Here is a 15,520-nt window from a genome sequence, read left to right as displayed (position 1 = left end):
AATACGTTGGTGTACCTTGTTCTAAGCATCTTGGGGAAGGGTGCGTTATGATACTTAGCAAGTGCGTTACAGCTCTCCATTACAGTTCTCATGTTTATACCTAACACACACCTCATGTGTGTAGAGGCTGTGATTTGCAACACAGAGACGTTTAACACGTAGGCTTTCATAATAGAGGTTTTTGGGTTAGATCGCATAAATATATAAATGTGTCGTTAAAACCCGCCACCACCCGACACAGCCAACTAGTAAGGGTTGTCACGTAAACAGAACGTGGCCAATTCGTCACTAGTACAGCACCACACCGGTGTGTTGGAGAGCCAATCCCCCCCCTCCCCCCACTTTGCGCAAGAGCGCAGAAGCGTGGTCACCACATCTATGCCTCTATATAAGGAACAAAACAGGTGAACTTCTCCACAAATCTGGCTGTCACCTGATGAAGCTGGTTGTAATTACTGGTGAAACGTCGTACTCAGATTGTAAATGTTGTGGCTTGGCTCTCCAACACACCGGCGTGCTGTACTAGTGACGAATTGGCACGTTCTGTTTATGTGACAACCCTTACTAGTTGGCTGTGTCGTGTGGTGGCGGGTTTTAACGACACATTTATATATTTACACGATCTAACTGAAAAAACCTCTTAAGGATGATATTGGTCGCGAAAGCCTACGTGTTAAACTTAGGATTTCGTGACCAATATTATTCATAATGAAGGCTTTTGAGTTAGATCGCTTAAGTAGAAATGTGTCGTAACTACTCCTTGGCTCCTCCCCCTCCTCTTACCCTATATAACAATGTCTCATCACAAGTAACTCTCGCTAGAGTTATTTTGCTGTGCCTTTTACACCTGATGAGGGAGGCTTGTGTTGCCTCCGAAACGTCGTGATTTAATTTAGTTGTTTTCATTTATTTTATTTTATTAATTGTTTTACCTACATGACTTTACCGAAAAAACCAAAGAGTATGAATCCTTGCAGTCACGAAAGCTTCAAATCTAGACTGTGTCGTAACTCTCCACCGCCTGACACAGCCAGTAAGGTTTGTCACGTAAACAACGCGCCAATTAGTTACTACTTGAGCCCACTGGTGTGTTTGAGAGTCCCTGCTCACATCACACACAGATCTCTCTGAGTGAGAGTGAGAAGATGACTCGTCCCTGCTTTGCCCCCAGACGCTGCAGCCGGGAGCCGAGCTGGATGAAGAGGTGCTGCAGGAAATCCTCCCCGAGGTGAGGCGGCTCCCAGGGCACCGCGCATGGCATTTGGGGGTGCCGCGTGGCGCGCGGCGCACGGGGGGGCGACGCGACGAGCGTGACGCCGGCCTGCAGCGCTGCGCCGCACGCGTCCACGCTGCTCCACACGCTGCGCTCCACACGTCCACGCTGCTCCACGCATCACGCTGCGCTCCCTACACGGCAGTCGTGCGTCGTAGCACCCGGACACTCCTTGTATTGATAAACAGCCGTGGAGCTAAACATCGACAAATAATATAATAAAACATTCTTGGAGATGCATTGTGGGAGGAGAGGGCAATGCAGAAATATTATCACGCTATAAATACTCCCGTGTCTATTCTCCTTACTTTCATGAACCCACAATGACCAGTGTGGTGAAGTATGGTCAAATTACCCCCCCAACAGCAGTGGATTGACGACACGGCCTACACACGTCCATGTGCACACTGCCGGCTACAATTCTCAGACGACGAATTTTCTTACGACAACAAAACGCGACCGCGATGCAACACGCCGAGACGTCCCAGTAACGGGCTACAGAACGTCGGCGGTAATCCATTGTGACGTCACGGCACCACACGGCAGGGGGAGGGGGGGAGGGGAAGAGGCCCCCTGCCACAGCCAAGCGGGGAGCTCGCGTTAGGGGGGAGAGGAAGATTCACATGGGGAGGGGACACGGAGAGGGAGGAATCAGCAGCAGGCTGAGGAGAAGCCAGGGAGAGGGGGGAGGGGGGGCAGCGAACCCCCTAATGAACGAGTTGACCCACACGCGGCTGGTGGGCTTAGCAGGCGGCCTTCCACCACTCCTCATCCCGCTGCCGCTTGACCACCGAGAGTCTCTGCCCCTCTCTTTCCCGTCCCGACCTCCCCACCTCCTCGTCCGCCCCGCTCATCTTGGACTCTGTAGGAAGGGAGACCACGTGACTTCGAGCTCCCACCCCCCCTCCCTTTAATCTTGTGGCTCAGGTGCTCTATGCCCGCCTGTGTCAGGGGGTGTTGTGTCAGGGGGGTGTTGTGTCAGGGGGGTGTTGTGTCAGGGGGGTGTTATACCAGGGGGGTGTTGTGCCAGGGGGTTGTTGTGTCAGGGGGGTGTCGTGTCAGGGGGGTGTTGTGCCAGGGGGTTGTTGTGTCAGGGGGTGTTGTGTCAGGGGGGTGTCGTGTCAGGGGGGTGTTGTACCAGGGGGGTGTTGTGTCAGGGGGGTGTCGTGTCAGGGGGGTGTCGTGTCAGGGGGTGTCGTGCCAGGGGGGTGTTGTGCCAGGGGGGTGTTGTGTCAGGGGGGTGTTGTGTCAGGGGGGTGTTGTGTCAGGGGGGTGTTGTGTCAGGGGGGTGTTGTGCCAGGGGGGTGTTGTGTCACTGTTTCCATGAAGGGGGTTTGTGCTCCTTCCACTTGCCCAGTCGTCTTCCTGGCTGTAATGCTAAAGGGTTGGAGTAGGGCGTGCTGCTGTCTCGTCATCGTAGCGAGTTTCAGGCCCCACAGAGTCTCTTCGACCGACGGGGAGAGGTTGGTGCCACGTGTCATTGAACAGCACCAGAATATCGTGATGGAGATTTGCAACGTCCGGACATAGGCACAAAGCATTGAGGTAGTCAGATGGCGACTTTAACGGAGCTCTTGAGGATGAATGACGCGGGAGCCCTGGCAATGAGCACGGCTCGGCACACGCAGTGGGACACGGGCAGCGACATTGACGACGATCATCACGAGAGTGACGTGAAGACGAGTGTAGCAGGCAGCGTGTGTGCATCTCTACCCCTCCACTCTGTCTCCCTGTCTCTCGCTGTGAGCGCAGCTGAGAGAGAAGCTGAAGGTGGAGACTGAGAGACGAGGTGAGGAGCACTCAGTGTGGTGTCACTTACACTCAGTGTGTGTGTCACTTACACTCAGTGTGTGTGTCACTTACACTCAGTGTGTGTGTCACTTACACTCAGCGTGTGTGTCACTTACACTCAGTGTGTGTGTGTCACTTACACTCAGTGTGTGTCACTTTCACTCAGTGTGTGTGTCACTTACACTCAGCGTGTGTCACTTACACTCAGCGTGTGTCACTTTCACTCAGTGTGTCACTTACACTCAGTGTGTGTGTCACTTACACTCAGTGTGTGTGTCATTTACACTCAGCGTGTGTCACTTACACTCAGCGTGTGTCACTTTCACTCAGTGTGTCACTTACACTCAGTGTGTGTGTCACTTACACTCAGCGTGTGTGTCACTTACACTCAGCGTGTGTCACTTACATTCAGCGTGTGTCACTTTCACTCAGTGTGTCACTTACACTCAGTGTGTGTGTCACTTACACTCAGCGTGTGTCACTTACACTCAGTGTGTGTCACTTTCACTCAGTGTGTGTGTCATTTACACTCAGCGTGTGTGTCACTTACACTCAGCGTGTGTCACTTACACTCAGCGTGTGTCACTTTCACTCAGTGTGTCACTTACACTCAGTGTGTGTGTCACTTACACTCAGTGTGTGTGTCATTTACACTCAGCGTGTGTCACTTACACTCAGTGTGTGTCACTTACACTCAGCGTGTGTCACTTTCACTCAGCGTGTGTCACTTACACTCAGTGTGTGTGTCACTTACACTCAGTGTGTGTGTCATTTACACTCAGCGTGTGTCACTTACACTCAGCGTGTGTCACTTACACTCAGCGTGTGTCACTTACACTCAGCGTGTGTCACTTTCACTCAGTGTGTCACTTACACTCAGTGTGTGTGTCACTTACACTCAGTGTGTGTGTCACTTACACTCAGTGTGTGTGTCATTTACACTCAGCGTGTGTCACTTACACTCAGCGTGTGTCACTTTCACTCAGTGTGTCACTTACACTCAGCCTGTGTGTCACTTACATTCAGCGTGTGTGTCACTTACACTCAGCGTGTGTCACTTACACTCAGTGTGTCACTTACATTCAGCGTGTGTCACTTACATTCAGCGTGTGTCACTTACACTCAGCGTGTGTCACTTACACTCAGCGTGTGTCACTTACACTCAGTGTGTCACTTACACTCAGCGTGTGTCACTTACACTCAGTGTGTCACTTACATTCAGTGTGTGTCACTTACACTCGGTGTGTGTCACTTACACTCAACGTGTGTGTCACTTACACTCAGCGTGTGTCACTTACACTCGGTGTGTGTCACTTACACTCAGTGTGTCACTTACATTCAGTGTGTGTCACTTACACTCAGTGTGTGTCACTTACACTCAACGTGTGTGTCACTTACACTCAGCGTGTGTCACTTACACTCGGTGTGTGTCACTTACACTCAACGTGTGTCACTTACACTCAGTGTGTGTGTCACTTACACTCAGTGTGTGTCACTTACATTCGGCGTGTGTCACTTACACTCAGTGTGTGTGTCACTTACACTCAGTGTGTGTCACTTACACTCAGTGTGTGTGTCACTTACACTCAGTGTGTGTCACTTACACTCGGTATGTGTCACTTACACTCAGAGTGAGTCACTTACACTCAGTGTGTGTGTCACTTACACTCAGTGTGTGTGTCACTTATACTCGGTGTGTGTCACTTACACTCGGTATGTGTCACTTCCACTCAGAGTGTGTCACTTACACTCAGTGTGTGTGTCACTTACACACAGTGTGTGTCACTTACACTCAGTGTGTGTGTCACTTACACTCAGCGTGTGTCACTTACACTCAGTGTGTGTCACTTACACTCAGTGTGTGTCACTTACACTCAGAGTGTGTCACTTACACTCAGTGTGTGTGTCACTTACACTCAGCGTGTGTCACTTACACTCATCGTGTGTCACTTACACTCAGCGTGTGTGTCACTTACACTCAGCGTGTGTGTCACTCACACTCAGCGTGTGTCACTTACACTCAGCGTGTGTGTCACTTACACTCAGCGTGTGTCACTTACACTCAGTGTGTGTGTCACTTACACTCAGCGTGTGTCACTTACACTCAGCGTGTGTGTCACTTACACTAAGTGTGTGTGTCACTTACACTCAGCGTGTGTCACTTACACTCAGTGTGTGTGTCACTTACACTCAGCATGTGTCACTTACACTCAGCGTGTGTGTCACTTACACTCAGCGTGTGTCACTTACACTCAGCGTGTCACTTACACTCAGTGTGTGTGTCACTTACACTCAGTGCGTGTCACTTACACTCTGTGTGTCACTTACACTCCGTGTGTGTCACTTACACTCAGCGTGTGTCACTTCCACTCAGTGTGTGTGTCACTTACACTCAGTGTGTGTGTCACTTACACTCAGTGTGTGTGTCACTTACACTCAGTGTGTTTCACTTACACTCAGTGTGTGTCACTTACACTCAGCGTGTGTGTCACTTACACTCAGTGTGTCACTTACACTCAGTGTGTGTGTCACTTACACTCAGTGTGTGTGTCACTTACACTCGGTGTGTGTCACTTACACTCAGTGTGTGTGTCACTTACACTCAGTGTGTCACTTACACTCAGTGTGTGTGTCACTTACACTCAGTGTGTGTCACTTACACTCAGTGTGTCACTTACATTCAGTGTGTGTGTCACTTACACTCAGTGTGTGTGTCACTTACACTCAGTGTGTCACTTACACTCAGTGTGTGTGTCACTTACACTCAGTGTGTGTCACTTACACTCGGTATGTGTCACTTACACTCAGAGTGAGTCACTTACACTCAGTGTGTGTGTCACTTACACTCAGTGTGTGTGTCACTTATACTCGGTGTGTGTCACTTACACTCGGTATGTGTCACTTCCACTCAGAGTGTGTCACTTACACTCAGTGTGTGTGTCACTTACACACAGTGTGTGTCACTTACACTCAGTGTGTGTGTCACTTACACTCAGCGTGTGTCACTTACACTCAGTGTGTGTCACTTACACTCAGTGTGTGTCACTTACACTCAGAGTGTGTCACTTACACTCAGTGTGTGTGTCACTTACACTCAGTGTGTGTCACTTACACTCAGTGTGTGTCACTTACACTCAGTGTGTCACTTACACTCAGTGTGTGTCACTTACACTCAGTGTGTGTCACTTACACTCAGCGTGTGTGTCACTTACACTCAGCGTGTGTGTCACTTACACTCAGCGTGTGTGTCACTTACACTCAGTGTGTGTCACTTACACTCAGTGCGTGTGTCACTTACACTCAGTGTGTGTGTCACTCACACTCAGCGTGTGTCACTTACACTCAGTGTGTGTCACTTACACTCAGCGTGTGTGTCACTTACACTCAGCGTGTGTGTTACTTACACTCAGTGTGTGTCACTTACACTCAGTGCGTGTGTCACTTACACTCAGTGCGTGTGTCACTTACACTCAGTGTGTGTCACTTACACTCAGCGTGTGTGTCACTTACACTCAGCGTGTGTGTTACTTACACTCAGTGTGTGTCACTTACACTCAGTGTGTGTGTCACTTACACTCAGTGTGTGTCACTTACACTCAGTGTGTGTCACTTACACTCAGTGTGTGTGTCACTTACACTCAGCGTGTGTCACTTACACTCAGTGTGTGTCACTTACACTCAGTGTGTGTGTCACTTACACTCAGAGTGTGTCACTTACACTCAGCGTGTGTGTCACTTACACTCAGCGTGTGTCACTTACACTCAGCGTGTCACTTACACTCAGTGTGTGTGTCACTTACACTCAGCGTGTCACTTACACTCAGTGTGTGTCACTTACACTCAGCGTGTGTGTCACTTACACTCAGCGTGTGTCACTTACACTCAGCGTGTGTGTCACTTACACTCAGTGTGTGTGTCACTTACACTCAGCGTGTGTGTCACTTACACTCAGCGTGTGTGTCACTCACACTCAGCGTGTGTCACTTACACTCAGCGTGTGTGTCACTTACACTCAGTGTGTGTGTCACTTACACTCAGCGTGTGTGTCACTTACACTCAGCGTGTGTGTCACTCACACTCAGCGTGTGTCACTTACACTCAGCGTGTGTGTCACTTACACTCAGCGTGTCACTTACACTCTGTGTGTCACTTACACTCCGTGTGTGTCACTTACACTCAGCGTGTGTCACTTCCACTCAGTGTGTGTGTCACTTACACTCAGTGTGTGTGTCACTTACACTCAGTGTGTGTGTCACTTACACTCAGTGTGTTTCACTTACACTCAGTGTGTGTCACTTACACTCAGCGTGTGTGTCACTTACACTCAGTGTGTCACTTACACTCAGTGTGTGTGTCACTTACACTCAGTGTGTGTGTCACTTACACTCGGTGTGTGTCACTTACACTCAGTGTGTGTGTCACTTACACTCAGTGTGTCACTTACACTCAGTGTGTGTGTCACTTACACTCAGTGTGTGTGTCACTTACACTCAGCGTGTGTGTCACTTACACTCAGTGTGTCACTTAAACTCAGTGTGTCACTTACACTCAGCGTGTGTCACTTACACTCAGTGTGTGTCACTTACACTCAGCGTGTGTCACTTACACTCAGTGTGTCACTTACACTCAGTGTGTGTCACTTACACTCAGCATGTGTGTCACTTACACTCAGTGTGTCACTTACACTCAGTGTGTGTGTCACTTACACTCAGTGTGTGTCACTTACACTCAGTGGGTGTCACTTACACTCAGCGTGTGTCACTTACACTCAGTGTGTGTCACTTACACTCAGTGTGTCACTTACACTCAGTGTGTGTGTCACTTACACTCAGTGTTTGTCACTTACACTCAGTGTGTGTGTCACTTACACTCAGCGTGTGTCACTTACACTGAGTGTGTGTCACTTACACTCAGCGTGTGTGTCACTTACACTCAGTGTGTGTCACTTACACTCAGTCTGTGTCACTTACACTCAGCGTGTGTCACTTACACTCGGTGTGTGTCACTTACACTCAGCGTGTGTGTCACTTACACTCAGCGTGTGTGTCACTTACACTCAGCATGTGTGTCACTTACACTCAGTGTGTGTGTCACTTACACTCAGTGTGTGTGTCACTTACACTCAGTGTGTATGTCACTTACACTCAGTGTGTGTCACTTACACTCAGCGTGTGTCACTTACACTCAGCGTGTGTGTCACTTACACTCAGCGTGTGTGTCACTTACACTCAGCATGTGTGTCACTTACACTCAGTGTGTGTGTCACTTACACTCAGTGTGTGTGTCACTTACACTCAGCGTGTGTCACTTACACTCAGTGTGTGTCACTTACACTCAGCGTGTGTGTCACTTACACTCAGTGTGTGTCACTTACACTCAGTGTGTGTGTCACTTACACTCAGTGTGTGTCACTTACACTCAGCGTGTGTCACTTACACTCGGTGTGTGTCACTTACACTCAGCGTGTGTGTCACTTACACTCAGTGTGTGTGTCACTTACACTCAGAGTGTGTCACTTACACTCAGCGTGTGTGTCACTTACACTCAGTGTGTGTCACTTACACTCAGCGTGTCACTTACACTCAGCGTGTGTGTCACTTACACTCAGCGTGTCACTTACACTCAGCGTGTGTCACTTACACTCCGTGTGTGTCACTTACACTCAGCGTGTGTCACTTACACTCAGTGTGTGTGTCACTTACACTCAGTGTGTGTGTCACTTACACTCAGTGTGTGTCACTTACACTCAGTGTGTGTCACTTACACTCAGCGTGTGTGTCACTTACACTCAGTGTGTCACTTACACTCAGTGTGTGTGTCACTTACACTCAGTGTGTGTGTCACTTACACTCGGTGTGTGTCACTTACACTCAGTGTGTGTGTCACTTACACTCAGTGTGTCACTTACACTCAGTGTGTGTGTCACTTACACTCAGTGTGTGTGTCACTTACACTCAGCGTGTGTGTCACTTACACTCAGTGTGTCACTTAAACTCAGTGTGTCACTTACACTCAGCGTGTGTCACTTACACTCAGTGTGTGTCACTTACACTCAGCATGTGTGTCACTTACACTCAGTGTGTCACTTACACTCAGTGTGTGTCACTTACACTCAGCATGTGTGTCACTTACACTCAGTGTGTCACTTACACTCAGTGTGTGTGTCACTTACACTCAGTGTGTGTCACTTACACTCAGCGTGTGTCACTTACACTCAGCGTGTGTCACTTACACTCAGTGTGTCACTTACACTCAGTGTGTGTGTCACTTACACTCAGTGTGTGTCACTTACACTCAGCGTGTGTCACTTACACTCAGTGTGTGTCACTTACACTCAGTGTGTGTGTCACTTACACTCAGCGTGTGTCACTTACACTCGGTGTGTGTCACTTACACTCAGCGTGTGTGTCACTTACACTCAGTGTGTGTGTCACTTACACTCAGCGTGTGTCACTTACACTCAGTGTGTGTCACTTACACTCAGCGTGTGTGTCACTTACACTCAGTGTGTGTCACTTACACTCAGTGTGTGTCACTTACACTCAGTGTGTGTGTCACTTACACTCAGCGTGTGTCACTTACACTCGGTGTGTGTCACTTACACTCAGCGTGTGTGTCACTTACACTCAGTGTGTGTGTCACTTACACTCAGAGTGTGTCACTTACACTCAGCGTGTGTGTCACTTACACTCAGTGTGTGTCACTTACACTCAGCGTGTCACTTACACTCAGCGTGTGTGTCACTTACACTCAGCGTGTCACTTACACTCAGCGTGTGTCACTTACACTCAGTGTGTGTCACTTACACTCAGCGTGTGTCACTTACACTCGGTGTGTGTCACTTACACTCAGCGTGTGTGTCACTTACACTCAGTGTGTGTGTCACTTACACTCAGAGTGTGTCACTTACACTCAGCGTGTGTGTCACTTACACTCAGTGTGTGTCACTTACACTCAGCGTGTCACTTACACTCAGCGTGTGTGTCACTTACACTCAGCGTGTCACTTACACTCAGCGTGTGTCACTTACACTCCGTGTGTGTCACTTACACTCAGCGTGTGTCACTTACACTCAGTGTGTGTGTCACTTACACTCAGTGTGTGTGTCACTTACACTCAGTGTGTGTGTCACTTACACTCAGTGTGTGTCACTTACACTCAGTGTGTGTCACTTACACTCAGCGTGTGTGTCACTTACACTCAGTGTGTCACTTACACTCAGTGTGTGTGTCACTTACACTCAGTGTGTGTGTCACTTACACTCGGTGTGTGTCACTTACACTCAGTGTGTGTGTCACTTACACTCAGTGTGTCACTTACACTCAGTGTGTGTGTCACTTACACTCGGTGTGTGTGTCACTTACACTCAGCGTGTGTGTCACTTACACTCAGTGTGTCACTTAAACTCAGTGTGTCACTTACACTCAGCGTGTGTCACTTACACTCAGTGTGTGTCACTTACACTCAGCATGTGTGTCACTTACACTCAGTGTGTCACTTACACTCAGTGTGTGTCACTTACACTCAGCATGTGTGTCACTTACACTCAGCGTGTGTCACTTACACTCAGCGTGTGTCACTTACACTCAGTGTGTGTCACTTTCACTCAGTGTGTCACTTACACTCAGTGTGTGTGTCACTTACACTCAGTGTGTGTCACTTACACTCAGTGTGTGTGTCACTTACACTCAGTGTGTGTCACTTACACTCAGTGCGTGTGTCACTTACACTCAGTGTGTGTCACTTACACTCAGTGTGTGTGTCACTTACACTCAGTGTGTGTCACTTACACTCAGTGCGTGTGTCACTTACACTCAGTGTGTGTCACTTACACTCAGCGTGTGTGTCACTTACACTCAGTGTGTGTCACTTACACTCAGTCTGTGTCACTTACACTCAGCGTGTGTCACTTACACTCGGTGTGTGTCACTTACACTCAGCGTGTGTGTCACTTACACTCAGCGTGTGTGTCACTTACACTCAGTGTGTGTGTCACTTACACTCAGTGTGTGTGTCACTTACACTCAGTGTGTGTGTCACTTACACTCAGTGTGTGTGTCACTTACACTCAGTGTGTGTGTCACTTACACTCAGCGTGTGTGTCACTTACACTCAGCATGTGTGTCACTTACACTCAGTGTGTGTGTCACTTACACTCAGTGTGTGTGTCACTTACACTCAGTGTGTATGTCACTTACACTCAGCGTGTGTCACTTACACTCGGTGTGTGTCACTTACACTCAGCGTGTGTGTCACTTACACTCAGCGTGTGTGTCACTTACACTCAGCATGTGTGTCACTTACACTCAGTGTGTGTGTCACTTACACTCAGTGTGTGTGTCACTTACACTCAGCGTGTGTCACTTACACTCAGTGTGTGTCACTTACACTCAGCGTGTGTGTCACTTACACTCAGTGTGTGTCACTTACACTCAGTGTGTGTGTCACTTACACTCAGTGTGTGTCACTTACACTCAGCGTGTGTCACTTACACTCGGTGTGTGTCACTTACACTCAGCGTGTGTGTCACTTACACTCAGTGTGTGTGTCACTTACACTCAGAGTGTGTCACTTACACTCAGCGTGTGTGTCACTTACACTCAGCGTGTCACTTACACTCAGCGTGTCACTTACACTCAGCGTGTGTGTCACTTACACTCAGCGTGTCACTTACACTCAGCGTGTGTCACTTACACTCCGTGTGTGTCACTTACACTCAGCGTGTGTCACTTAGACTCAGTGTGTGTGTCACTTACACTCAGTGTGTGTGTCACTTACACTCAGTGTGTGTGTCACTTACACTCAGTGTGTGTCACTTACACTCAGTGTGTGTCACTTACACTCAGCGTGTGTGTCACTTACACTCAGTGTGTCACTTACACTCAGTGTGTGTGTCACTTACACTCAGTGTGTGTGTCACTTACACTCGGTGTGTGTCACTTACACTCAGTGTGTGTGTCACTTACACTCAGTGTGTCACTTACACTCAGTGTGTGTGTCACTTACACTCAGTGTGTGTGTCACTTACACTCGGTGTGTGTCACTTACACTCAGTGTGTGTGTCACTTACACTCAGTGTGTCACTTACACTCAGTGTGTGTGTCACTTACACTCAGTGTGTGTGTCACTTACACTCAGCGTGTGTGTCACTTACACTCAGTGTGTCACTTAAACTCAGTGTGTCACTTACACTCAGTGTGTGTCACTTACACTCAGTGTGTGTCACTTACACTCAGCATGTGTGTCACTTACACTCAGTGTGTCACTTACACTCAGTGTGTGTCACTTACACTCAGCATGTGTGTCACTTACACTCAGTGTGTCACTTACACTCAGTGTGTGTGTCACTTACACTCAGTGTGTGTCACTTACACTCAGCGTGTGTCACTTACACTCAGCGTGTGTCACTTACACTCAGTGTGTCACTTACACTCAGTGTGTGTGTCACTTACACTCAGTGTGTGTCACTTACACTCAGCGTGTGTCACTTACACTCAGCGTGTGTCACTTACACTCAGTGCGTGTGTCACTTACACTCAGTGTGTGTCACTTACACTCAGCGTGTGTGTCACTTACACTCAGTGTGTGTCACTTACACTCAGTCTGTGTCACTTACACTCAGCGTGTGTCACTTACACTCGGTGTGTGTCACTTACACTCAGCGTGTGTGTCACTTACACTCAGCGTGTGTGTCACTTACACTCAGTGTGTGTGTCACTTACACTCAGTGTGTGTGTCACTTACACTCAGTGTGTGTGTCACTTACACTCAGTGTGTGTGTCACTTACACTCAGTGTGTGTGTCACTTACACTCAGCGTGTGTGTCACTTACACTCAGCATGTGTGTCACTTACACTCAGTGTGTGTGTCACTTACACTCAGTGTGTGTGTCACTTACACTCAGTGTGTATGTCACTTACACTCAGCGTGTGTCACTTACACTCGGTGTGTGTCACTTACACTCAGCGTGTGTGTCACTTACACTCAGCGTGTGTGTCACTTACACTCAGCATGTGTGTCACTTACACTCAGTGTGTGTGTCACTTACACTCAGTGTGTGTGTCACTTACACTCAGCGTGTGTCACTTACACTCAGTGTGTGTCACTTACACTCAGCGTGTGTGTCACTTACACTCAGTGTGTGTCACTTACACTCAGTGTGTGTGTCACTTACACTCAGTGTGTGTCACTTACACTCAGCGTGTGTCACTTACACTCGGTGTGTGTCACTTACACTCAGCGTGTGTGTCACTTACACTCAGTGTGTGTGTCACTTACACTCAGAGTGTGTCACTTACACTCAGCGTGTGTGTCACTTACACTCAGCGTGTCACTTACACTCAGCGTGTCACTTACACTCAGCGTGTGTGTCACTTACACTCAGCGTGTCACTTACACTCAGCGTGTGTCACTTACACTCCGTGTGTGTCACTTACACTCAGCGTGTGTCACTTAGACTCAGTGTGTGTGTCACTTACACTCAGTGTGTGTGTCACTTACACTCAGTGTGTGTGTCACTTACACTCAGTGTGTGTCACTTACACTCAGTGTGTGTCACTTACACTCAGCGTGTGTGTCACTTACACTCAGTGTGTCACTTACACTCAGTGTGTGTGTCACTTACACTCAGTGTGTGTGTCACTTACACTCGGTGTGTGTCACTTACACTCAGTGTGTGTGTCACTTACACTCAGTGTGTCACTTACACTCAGTGTGTGTGTCACTTACACTCAGTGTGTGTGTCACTTACACTCGGTGTGTGTCACTTACACTCAGTGTGTGTGTCACTTACACTCAGTGTGTCACTTACACTCAGTGTGTGTGTCACTTACACTCAGTGTGTGTGTCACTTACACTCAGCGTGTGTGTCACTTACACTCAGTGTGTCACTTAAACTCAGTGTGTCACTTACACTCAGTGTGTGTCACTTACACTCAGTGTGTGTCACTTACACTCAGCATGTGTGTCACTTACACTCAGTGTGTCACTTACACTCAGTGTGTGTCACTTACACTCAGCATGTGTGTCACTTACACTCAGTGTGTCACTTACACTCAGTGTGTGTGTCACTTACACTCAGTGTGTGTCACTTACACTCAGCGTGTGTCACTTACACTCAGCGTGTGTCACTTACACTCAGTGTGTCACTTACACTCAGTGTGTGTGTCACTTACACTCAGTGTGTGTCACTTACACTCAGCGTGTGTCACTTACACTCAGCGTGTGTCACTTACACTCAGTGTGTGTCACTTACACTCAGCGTGTGTCACTTACACTCAGGTGTGTGTCACTTACACTCAGCGTGTGTGTCACTTACACTCAGCGTGTGTGTCACTTACACTCAACATGTGTGTCACTTACACTCAGTGTGTGTGTCACTTACACTCAGTGTGTGTGTCACTTACACTCAGCGTGTGTCACTTACACTCAGCGTGTGTGTCACTTACACTCAGTGTGTGTGTCACTTACACTCAGTGTGTGTGTCACTTACACTCAGTGTGTGTGTCACTTACACTCAGTGTGTGTGTCACTTACACTCAGTGTGTGTGTCACTTACACTCAGCGTGTGTGTCACTTACACTCAGCGTGTGTGTCACTTACACTCAGCATGTGTGTCACTTACACTCAGTGTGTGTGTCACTTACACTCAGTGTGTGTGTCACTTACACTCAGCGTGTGTCACTTACACTCAGTGTGTGTCACTTACACTCAGCGTGTGTGTCACTTACACTCAGTGTGTGTCACTTACACTCAGTGTGTGTGTCACTTACACTCAGTGTGTGTCACTTACACTCAGCGTGTGTCACTTACACTCGGTGTGTGTCACTTACACTCAGCGTGTGTGTCACTTACACTCAGTGTGTGTGTCACTTACACTCAGAGTGTGTCACTTACACTCAGCGTGTGTGTCACTTACACTCAGCGTGTCACTTACACTCAGCGTGTCACTTACACTCAGCGTGTGTGTCACTTACACTCAGCGTGTCACTTACACTCAGCGTGTGTCACTTACACTCCGTGTGTGTCACTTACACTCAGCGTGTGTCACTTACACTCAGTGTGTGTGTCACTTACACTCAGTGTGTGTGTCACTTACACTCAGTGTGTGTGTCACTTACACTCAGTGTGTGTCACTTACACTCAGTGTGTGTCACTTACACTCAGCGTGTGTGTCACTTACACTCAGTGTGTCACTACACTCAGTGTGTGTGTCACTTACACTCAGTGTGTGTGTCACTTACACTCGGTGTGTGTCACTTACACTCAGTGTGTGTGTCACTTACACTCAGTGTGTCACTTACACTCAGTGTGTGTGTCACTTACACTCAGTGTGTGTGTCACTTACACTCGGTGTGTGTCACTTACACTCAGTGTGTGTGTCACTTACACTCAGTGTGTCACTTACACTCAGTGTGTGTGTCACTTACACTCAGTGTGTGTGTCACTTACACTCAG

At 48.4% G+C, this 15,520-nt stretch overlaps 1 protein-coding gene across 2 annotated transcripts in view; it reads left to right on the top strand.

The window, feature by feature from the left end:
* The window catches only part of LOC144736816 (uncharacterized), a 674,279-nt gene that overhangs the window by 587,685 nt on the left and 71,074 nt on the right, over window positions 1-15,520 (top strand). For both annotated transcript variants that reach the window (XM_078619463.1, XM_078619471.1), the window contains 2 exons: window positions 1,172-1,228; window positions 3,026-3,062. In XM_078619463.1, coding sequence (XP_078475589.1) covers window positions 1,172-1,228; window positions 3,026-3,062 — 94 coding nt within the window. The remainder of the gene's footprint in view (window positions 1-1,171; window positions 1,229-3,025; window positions 3,063-15,520) is intronic.

Source organism: Lampetra planeri, chromosome 3 (genome assembly GCF_965212315.1).
Source record: "Lampetra planeri chromosome 3, kcLamPlan1.2.h2, whole genome shotgun sequence".
NCBI classification, from domain to species: domain Eukaryota; kingdom Metazoa; phylum Chordata; class Hyperoartia; order Petromyzontiformes; family Petromyzontidae; genus Lampetra; species Lampetra planeri.
This window is presented reverse-complemented; position numbering and strand designations above follow the sequence as displayed.